We start from the raw sequence: 10866 nt of genomic DNA, 5'->3' as shown, positions 1-10866 counted from the left end.
AGGCGAAGCTGATTATTTAGGATGATGTTTAGAACCTTGCCGACAAATAGATATGCTGTAAAAACTGTGCAGTGGTATTTGGTACAGGATAAGTGAAAACCAAAACGCAGCTTTTTCAGACAAGTAACTCCACATAACTAATAGGTTTGCAATGTCAGCCTCGGTGACAGGGTCACCGATTCAAAGCATGCGAATGAACCTCTCAATACCAAGAAAAAACGTTTTCTCAAAATCGGTGTTCGCCAACAAAGTTTCGGAATGTGGGGGAAGAGATTTGCTCCACAAAATTAACATTAAAAAGTGCAGTGGGAGGCTGCTGTCAGACAAATTTAATTCGGATGAATAAAGTCTTTCTGGTAGAAAATGAAATCACCAAATACCAAAATGACGGACGGTATTTCATACAAAACGTGTTTATTTTGGCAGCACTGAAAGCGTTTTTCCGCAAGAACATTCACAATAGAATATTAGTTGCATGATCTCCAACCTTGGGTAGGCTATATATCATAAGCTACCGCGGGCCCACAACGTGCAGCGTTTGTTACCATACTGCAAAGTGTTGTTGTCAACATCTAGCCAATGTTTTATAAAACATATTGTGACCTGAAACGTCCATTTTTTTAAATTCAGGCAATTGACAGAGATGTGCCAAGATAGCCTAAATTGGTAAAAATATTTATATCTGGACTGGTTCCTGTGACAGCCATGGGCAATTCTAGCCGAGACGTATTGTTAACCGATTTAAATGAAAGACTAAAAATATTTTTAATTGTGCATGGAACAACTGTCTTGCTTTGCCCATTGACGTGCCAACGATGAACGTTGGGTTGATTGCCACCAGCGATGATTTCATCGTTCAAAAACTTGATGGTATTTGCTGACAACTCTGTGTTGAAAGTAGACGGACTCTGCATGAAGAAATAGTAAAAGTATTAAACCACAGTAGATGCATGCAATACTCAAATCCTGTATTCAATAAATTACACACTCTCGCATCCATAAAAGATTGCCTTTACAAGTAGTATAGCCAGAAAAGTGCAGTGTTACAAGCCTCATTAAAACCGGTGTGGAGTCGCGTAAGATTATTCAGCAAAGAGATATGTATCAGAGCGTATGCGTTGTGTCACCAAAATGCAAGTATTAGTGAGCTTTTGTTCAGTTCGTTACATGTTGCGCAGTGTACCAATGTTTACAAACCTAAAAATGCGGTAACATTTGGTTTGTAGTCAATCTCTGTTTTTAAAACATTTTTTTTAGAAAAAAGGTGGTGAGAAACAGTAAATTTGTTGAGTAAAACCATCCATCACTAAATTTGTTGAGTAAACCATCCATCACTGAATTTCGTGATCCATGGTTAATAGAGTGGTTCAAAAAAATACAAGTTTCGCGGAATCTTCCTCCACAAGGCTAAAAATGTGCCATTTCCCATAGAAGTGCCCTTGCAAAAAATTAGAGTGATTGGAGATCATTTGAAGGTCAATCAGATTTTCACTTTTTTACCACATTCTGCCTATGTCAAACCCTATCACACACAGGCCGATATTGTGTGCAAGAATTACAGAGGGAGGAATGCCCCCTATTATCTCGAAAACCACAACAGAGAATGAGCTAGACGTATATATGATGTAGAATTAAAGTTTGTGTGTATGTAAACAGCATTTATTAACTTAACACCCAACAAAGCAAAAATCTTATTTCCATACTAAACTATCGGCAATTCGGCAACTACCATTATTATTGAAAAATGTTCACTCGAAACCGGCAGTAGTCTCATCAGTCATCACCCATCGGCCATCACCAATCATTTTCATAGGTTAAATAAGTTTAAACATAATACAATTTTTTATTTATCACAAAGAGACATTCATCAATATCACGACAAATGAATTAAAATACAATGTTAGCGTCAAGGACTGTGATGTTAAATCAGATATGACATTCGGCCACTGTTTTCATCACAGTCTCACTTCCCGCTTTGTTGAGGTTAAGGGTTGCTTTGGTTGGCATCGGAAACCTTTTCCTGTGGGTGCTTACTAATTGCAGTAGTTAAACTGTTCAGAGTCTCATTTTTGGTTAGAGCTGAATTGTAGGACTGAATTAGTGCAATTCCTCGCTCGGCTGTGTCATTAACCACTTTCAGGAGACTGACACTGGCTTTAAATAAAAGGTATGCTGGGTCTGATGCCCAGAGGTATGGGCATGGGGGAATTGGCAATGCTCCTGCTTCTTTGTTACCATTTGTGCACAGCAGATCAAATAGCTTTAGTGACCGACTTGTTATAAATGATTCTATTAGAGATTGATGGTCGAATCCTGTCCCATCCAACCGCTTCAGAATTTTTGGATGTGGTGGTCGTGCCAAGTTTGTCACCATTGCTGTTTTGGTTATCATCAACACGATCATCAAACAGAGCAAGATGCTCAGAAAAATACTACAAGTGACGATGATGGAGGGCCTTCAGAGCTGCTTTCTTGATATGACATATTGGGTAGTGGTAAAGGAGGTCGAGAACTTTCAAGTCGTTGTTGGGAGCTCTTGTAGCTAATGGAGCCTCGTGCCAGTACCGTGCATAAACGAGAGCCACAAAGAGACAAAACTGGGATAAACCAGCGATCTCTTTAATGGTAAGTTTGAACTGGTCCCGGACAAGGCCTATGAGAGGCCGAGAGGGGGGTACGGAGGGTACGGCGTACCCTTGAGGGCCCAGGCCTGTGATTGTTGGGGGCCCCGAAATTGTGACTTTATAGTTTATGCGCAAAAATGTTTGGTTAAAACCATCCTAAACAACTAAATTCAAGCATAAAAGTTGTTATTCGTTAGTCCTTGGGGGCCCGTAATTTAGAAAAAGGCCCAAAGTGGTGATTCAATGCTTTATGTGCAAATATGTTCTGTTAAAAGCACCCTAAATTAAATCATAAATGTTGGTTATTTTCCTGTCCGGGGGGCATAGTGTAGCAAAAGCAGGGTTGAAAAAAAAACTGCTTTTTTTAAAAAGTCCTTGTGTTTTTAGGCTTTTTCGTTTTTTAAAAACTATTTGAAAAAGGTAGTTTCAAACTTATTCCACTTCAAAATGAATTTCGGAGTTGGAGCATGAGCCGGAGTCAATACTTTCGGAGGAGGAGCGGAGCCGTCATCAAAAAAAGTGGCTTTGTTCACTTAAAGTTGCTAGGCATGTGGTGAATGCAAAAGTTAATGAAGAAAGGTTATTGGTCAGATGATTAATTTGATTATGTTGTAACAAGATGTTATGCTTGAGCCTTGGTACAGAGCTTGTCTTGTTGTACCAGATACATATAACACTCAGTAATGTTAACAGATTTAACATTTTTTATTATACACATAGAAAAAAAACAAGAAAAAACTACTAAATCCAACGTTTTCGACACGACATTGTGTCATCAGGAATAAGTATAGGCTACATTTAAGAGAAATATGTCAAACTCTGCAATAAAGTGCTGTATGGCGTGCAATATGCCTAAGCAAACATCACTCGTTTTACCCTAGAAAAAGGGGGCTCGGAGTGAGAAGGGGGCCCTGAATGACTCTTTGTACCCCTAGTGAAAATTTCTCTCAGAGGCCCTGGTCCCGGAACAAAAATATCTTTAGGGAGTAGATGGCCTTTGCCATCCACCTTGCACTGTGCATTACAAGTTTTGCCTTTGAATATCTTTGAACAGAAGAATATTGAAAAATAAGGTGTTTTAAGCATCCTGTGGTAAAAAAGTGAAAATCTGATTGACCATCAAACGACATCCAATCACTTTAATTTTTTGCAAGGGCACTTCTATGAGCAAATGGCACATTTTAAGCCTTGTGGAGGAAGATTCTGAGAAATTTGTAATTTTTTGAACCACTCTAATGGTTAAACACGCCATGCCCTGTCAAAAAGTACACTGGTCGCATCATCCAATCAAGCCATCATCCATTACAAATTAGAGAGCTTGTTTTAGAGATGACATTGCAAACTTGAACTCTACAGGTCAGGGGTCAGCAAACTTTTTTTGCGTTTGTGAACAGCTTTTCACGCATGACAATTTCTTGAGCTGCCACAAAACTAGCAGCACTGGTGTGGTATGAGGCTTTTATCCATTTATTAAAAGCTTTCTTACTCTGTTTCGCTTTTCGTATCAGTTCCAATACTGCTTTCTTTCGCTCATCTCATAACCTATAAGGGTACTTTGCAGCAAATGCTCTAAGCCTGTTTAGAAAATGTCTTTGGATATCTAATTTTTTTTCAGATGTGCCCCGTTAAGCATACAGGCATGCCAAAATCATTTGCATTAAGTGCAAAGTTATGTTCAAGTTCTCATGTCAATTGTCAATGCTACGTTTAATCGTCTGTTTGGGCAAAAACAATTTCTTTCTTTTTTATTTGTGCATGGCTACAGATAAAAAAGGCATGTTGATAGTGCTAAAGGTTTTTAACTGACCGCCGGCCAGATAAACTAAAAACTTGAATGAAAAAAATAAAAATGTGGCTGCGTAGCCGAGTGGGGAGAATGTCTGTGGGACGTTTGAAAGGACGTGCGCTCAACACCTCTATAGAGCACACTGCTGTGTTTCAGCAAAGACACTTAATGGCAAGCCAAAATAAGGGGAACAGCTGACTTGAAAATTATATGTCATTTCGCTGCTCCTGTCCCCTGTTGTATCGCATCTGTGATCGCAGTTTACTGTATATTATCGCACTGGGCACAAATGAAAACATGATTATTGTCAACAAAAAAATCTAATATATTCTGACAGAGTATCACTCAGTGAGGGCCTATTGATGCACCATCTTGCACAACTAGTAAACAATGGTTTGATAGTGTTTTATATCTTATTATAATAATAATCAATCATTTGCAAATTTAAATTCCAAGTTTTGTCAAATCTAGGAGTCGCTTCAGAGTCCTGAGCAAAATCTGAGTCACAGATGGCGACCCCTCCTTTAGGCTACTTCTTTTAAATTCTTTGTTACACCTTATTCTTAGTTACACCACTTGCATTCATTATACAATGGAAGAAGAAAAGTAAAGCATGCAATGACATACAAGTTATGAAAGCTAAACTCACAATAAAATGTCATACTGTACATATACAGTAGGAATTGTTACTCAATAAAAAAAACATTACATTAGAAAATTTGCAGAAGGTATCCAAATAAGGGTCTGCTACTATTCGGTGAGTCCGATTCGGTGAGTTCCTAACCTCTAACCCCTAACCCTGAAACGGCAATGATAATTAGGCTACGGTACCCAATAATTTAAAAAAAAAATTGAAAAAATTCCCCGTTAAGGGATCGGACTTACCGAATCGGACACACCGAAACGGGCCATTCCGTCCGAATAACTACTCATGAAAATTTCTACTATTGTTATGTGATATTACCTCTACCAGCAAACAACTTATATATATAATTATTATTATATAATTATTATATATCTTACCTCATCAGTTAATGGAGAAATAAGGTTCCTTGATCGAAGGTGCCACAGTGATGAACGAGGACCACCACCACAAGCCATCCATTGTCCATTTGAGTCCACAGCAACAGAAGACACCCATTTTCCAACTTTAGGTCGAGACAACTCTTTCTGTTTGTATGGCTCCAATGAACCAATGCAGTCATTTGACCTTATATCCCAAACCTGAAAAGTCAAACAAGGATTAACTTATGAATGCAAAGTGCAAGAAGAATTATCTAATCATCTTTGCAAGTAACAGAGTAATGCATCCATACCTTTACACTTCCATCCTCTGATGCTGAAACAAGGTTGTTCATAGCAATGTCAATATCGTGGATGTAAGCATCATGTCCATTGAAGCCTTCAGTTGGTAAACCAGTGTTCAAGTCCCACACCATCAAAGTACAGTCATCCCCACCAGCAAACAGCTGATTATCTTTAGTATTGTATGACAAGCAATTATAGCTTTCAATACAATTAGAAACCTTTGACAGCTCTGATTCTCGGCTTAAAGTGCAAAATTTTTTTGGTTTGTTATTTATAATATCATTCCACTTCCACCCCACAATTGGGCCATGTCCAGCACTCATCAAACACTTTGAGGTTGTTACCAAAGCATAAATTGGCCCAGCGTGTGCTTTGAAAACACAGACTGCCGTTTTAGGGCTTTGTGATGAAAGAGCATTTGCAATATCAAATACAGAAATATATCCATAGTTGTTACCAACAGCTAAGTACTTTCCACAAGGTGACAATGCAGATCCATAGATGGTGACATGCAGCAAATGACGTTTATCCATTATCAAATGCAAAAGAGTAACATGCAAGTACTAATCGATTCTGATCAAATTAAGATGTGTTGGTATTTTAGAGCATATCAACAAAAGTTATAGCCTATCTGGTTGAATTAACTTTACATAAGCAGTCTTCGAAATTAGCATATTTCTACTTCGGCAAAAACGTTGCCGAGGCCAAACGGCAAAAGTTGAAATTGCCTCGGCAATTGCTGTGAACGTTTATTATGAAAAAATTGTAGGCTACAACATGTAAAACGAGAAGCGAAAAATGTAATAGAGTAGTCTATCAAGACCACATTGTTTGATTTGTTGTGATGTAATAATACCAAAAATAGCGATAAAGCGAGCAACGCGATACGCACGCTGTTACGATAATTCATGTTAAATAACTCACCGGGGGGGGGAAGAAGTATGTTAATTTTGGGTTGATTCAACGTTCGAGTCAGCACAAATCGATTTAATTATCCTGACCGGTTGTATTGCTTAACAAAAATGCCCAATAAGAAATTAACATTTGTTTTACATTAATTCGACATCTAGCAACGTTGAATTATCATAAAATAGCGTTAATTGCTCAACCGGCAACAAATTAATAGGTCCCTGCGAGAAGATTGCCTCGATTTACGTTTACACTAACATAATTTCGGCACAATTGGACTACTGCGAGCAACACAAATACTGTTTGATAAAGAACATATATATGCCATGTGTATTAGGGCAGGTCGATTTTAAAATTTGACATGGAATAAAGTACCGGTAGTTGCCAATAAGTGAAAAACATCTTTCGCAAGTAAAAAAAATAATTAAAGTGCAACGATCGCTTGCGGAAATACGATTAAGTTCTTAAAAGTTTCTCCCCGCGTTTTCTTTGAAAAGCGCGAATATGTAGCGCCGTTAGCGGAAGTCATCATAACAGCCGCAAACGCGCGATGACTTTCTCCATACTTTATAGATGATGTAGGCCTACCTAATCACAGTAAGTTAGCGGAATTTTATAAGAATAGGAGACCTGAACAGTGTAAAAGTTGTTGTTTAGCTCGAATGGAAATTAAGCACTTGATTCAGTGATAGACTGTAGGCCTAGTGCTTGTTATAAGCCTGACGCGTCTCTACATACTTAGGCTAGGCTATTCATTAGATTGAGTAGCCTAATCAGCTTATCATTACATCATTGGAGATCTGCTTCTTATGAATATAATAGATCGTTTTGAGCAATGATTTGACAAGCCAGTGAATCAGTTGATCAAAATAAAGTTTTTTTTTTAATCTTAACTAATTTCAGCTAGTCTGTGATAAACTTTCTTGTTTACAAACTCTTATTGAAACATGCCAAAAGAAAATCCGCGTTTAACATGACAAAGTGAACAGCATCGTGGAGGAGGCCCTTGCGAGCTTGCCAAAACAGAGCCTAGCACTTTAAACAACTAATTCAATATTATTACCACCTTAACAATGCTAAAATTAAAAGAAATATTTGGGGTAGGCTATTGTTTTGCGCATCAGCGAGGATTTAATTAGTATCTGGCGGGCAGTAAGCTAAATCATCGCCTACGTTCGATTTCTGACAAAGCGATCAACAGAAAAATTAAAGATTTATTGAAATTGGTTAAGAATATAAACTGCATACAAGCAAAAGGCCGAGCAAAAGCTAATTTGGGCATGTATTTGTTCGCTGGAAGTTGTGGCATGCAGGGTTACTAGAGTCAACTGCAAGCTCTTGGATTGCAAGAACGAGCACATTCTCTGTGTATTCTCTGCAAATGCCAAAATTCCATTGGAAGAAAAAGGCTTATCTGAAGGATCAAACGCTAAAAATTGGTCCTAAAGGTATCTTTCAAATGTTATTGGTTGATCGATCAGCAGTTTCAAAAGCACAAAATAATGAAAAACGGCTAAAAAAAACTTCCCCATGACTTCCACGAGGAGGAAGGCGACATACCTGGACCATCAGAATTACCCGAATGGATAAGTAGCTCAAACACGTTAAGTTCGGCGTCAGACAAGGTAAGCACGATTTATTTAGTCGATTGAAAGTGATAGGCTACATATGCATTGGTACCACAATGAAAAAATCAACACGTGCATCATATTGATGTTATTTAATAGTTATAGCTCAGTGCACAATGAGTATAAGTAACCTAAAAATTTATATACCGAAACTATTTTATCTTTGTTTGCCATAAATCCCTGATGTTTGAATGTTTATAATTTAGGCCGGTAACATTTGATTTGTATCACAGATTTATTATTACCGTAAGTTACTTTTTTTTAATGTCATCATGTTTTATTTTACAGTAGAACAAGCAAGAGTGCCGGCCTGCGAATACAGCATCGTAAAATTTCCTTTTTTTCCTTTTAGAGCTTGTGAGGAGTGACTGTATCATCGTCATCGCTTGGCAATGCATTATTACATGACATAAAACATCTTTTGAGACCGGAAATTGATCTCCGTCACATTATTATGAATAAGCCCAAATTGGATCGAGCCAAAGCAAAAACCAAAGTTATCGGTGAAAAATTACAGACAGCAGCAAAATCTGGACTGTTTTTTTCTTGGCGTAGATAGTAAAAATTGTAGCAGTCGCTAACTTATTTTTGTATTTTTCTAGCGAGCACAGGGCAGCAAAAAAGATTCCATTAGTCAACTGGAATGCAAACGAGTGGCAAGAGTTAGTAAATATCAGCGATCTTGAAAGCCCAAACCCACCACTGACACAGAAAGTTTCAAATTAGGACCTTCAATCATTCGTTGACAACGCTCGGAAACTGAACATTTCTGGTGTAGGCTACCTCACATTCGCAAAGTGTGGAGAGATGCGTAAAACTGGTTCCGGAAACTTCGCAAGTTTCCTACGGTTTCGAAAATCGTCACAAAACAATTGTTGCCAAAGCTCTCAGTAGAAATATGCGCCGGCCGTTTCCGTCTTAAGGTCATTATAGTCACTCCTACGACGAATTGCAGTCCGAGCTGTGGTTTAGCTAACCAACTTTCACTTACTGTAGTTCGCGTATACTGAATATTTGTTTCATTTTTATTAATTTTTTACTTCGAAGAGTACGCCTGAACATAAAGTTTTCATTTTGAGTTCCCGAAGGATTGAGTCAAAGCAGTTTAAACGAAAAATAAGCAGCCATTTTCGAAGTTGGTTTTGCGCCATCTAGCGGTAATGCACTTTTCTTTCAAAAATCGAAAAAAATTCAAATCAATTTCCGCAAGCCGTTTCTCATCCGGTATGGCTGATATTTCACAGAAGTGAGTTTTTCAGCTAAATCTAACTACCGGTACATTATTCACTTTAATATTCCAAAAAAAGTATAAAATCGACCTGCCCTAATGTGTATTGTGTGTATAGAAATAATGCTAAGCTAAAAAAAATTGGAAGTGGCTGCATTTACGGCGCCGTAAATTACAGCCGTTATAGGTTATTTCTGGTAGTTTCACATAGCCTACTTGTAGAGGCTTTTGATATAGGTCGGTTATTGAGATTGGCAGAATACAGTTTTCTGAATGTTGGATTGCAGATTTGCAGGGAAATTATTTCATTCATTAGGTGCCACTGAGCGGTAACGCCTAGAACATCACACAACTAAGGCGAAAGAGAAAATTGAATTGAGTCCTGCCTTTGTCATGAGTTACCAAGGGGGGTGGGGGGGACTTGTATACCTGGGACTGGTATAAGTCCGGAATGGCCCGTTTCGGTGAGTCCAATTCGGTGAGTCCGATTCGGTGAGTCTGATCCCTTAATGGGGAATTTTTTTTTTAAATTATCGGGTACCGTAGCCTAATTATCATTGCCGTTTTAGGGTTAGGGGGTTGGGGTTAGGGATTAGAGGTTAGGAACTCACCGAATCAGACTCACCGAATCGGACTCACCGAATAGTAGCAGACCCATATAAGTCCCCCCACCCCCATTGGTAACTCATGACAAAGACAGGACTTACGGTAATTCAATTTTCTCTTTCGCCTTAGTTGTGTGATGTTCTAGGTTTTTCCGTTGAAAAAAGGGCCAAACTGGGTAAAAAACAGCCAAATTGTTCAATAACGTTTTTATTTATTTGTTAATATTTATTTGTATATGTTAATGTTTTTCTCTGTAGTTCTATGTGTACTGGACCAGAGTACAATATAATAATAATACATTCTACAAGAACAATTCCAAGTTCAACCATTTTGTGTTCATCATTTTTGCTGCTTTAAGTCTTAACAACTTTGAGCGCAGTTTGTTCTTTTAATGGAACTCTCCTGTCTCCTCATATGTTTTTCGGTTTTTTCATGCCTTATTAAGTTATTGTGCTTTGGTGTGATTGCATTGTGGCATAACTTGTAATATGCATCTTCTGAACCATCACTCGCCTTCTTCAACCAAACAAATGTCTTTTCCCAGTAACTATTGTACTTCCGCCCTTTATCATAACTGCTCTTCCACTTTGCAGAATGCCACAGTCATAAATTGAATTAGCTTATAGTGTACTAGCTAGTTAGCTTGTGGTACAAAACTACAAAAACTTGGGTCCCACAAATTGTAATATGCACCTTCTGTGGGACCGTGAAATTCAAATAATTTGTGGGACCGCAACAACTGAATTGAACGAATCTTGTGTTAGGGAGATAACAATT

At 38.1% G+C, this 10866-nt stretch overlaps 1 protein-coding gene across 1 annotated transcript; it reads right to left on the bottom strand.

Annotated features, from left to right (window-relative positions):
* Nucleotides 1-402: 402 nt before the first annotated feature.
* On the bottom strand, nucleotides 403-6816 carry LOC145768736 (THO complex subunit 6 homolog). The gene is made up of 3 exons (XM_082580318.1): nucleotides 5727-6816; nucleotides 5434-5634; nucleotides 403-908 (listed from the first exon to the last, which is right to left on the bottom strand). Exons 1-3 carry the CDS (start codon nucleotides 6249-6251, stop codon nucleotides 627-629), a joined length of 1008 nt encoding a protein of 335 aa, XP_082436444.1. The 5' UTR covers nucleotides 6252-6816; the 3' UTR covers nucleotides 403-626.
* Between the last annotated feature and the right edge of the window lie 4050 nt (nucleotides 6817-10866).

This window comes from Aplidium turbinatum, chromosome 4, assembly GCF_918807975.1.
Source record: "Aplidium turbinatum chromosome 4, kaAplTurb1.1, whole genome shotgun sequence".
Classification (NCBI taxonomy): Eukaryota; Metazoa; Chordata; class Ascidiacea; order Aplousobranchia; family Polyclinidae; genus Aplidium; species Aplidium turbinatum.
Note: the sequence above shows the minus strand (reverse complement) of the source record. Positions and strands in the feature narration are given on the sequence as shown.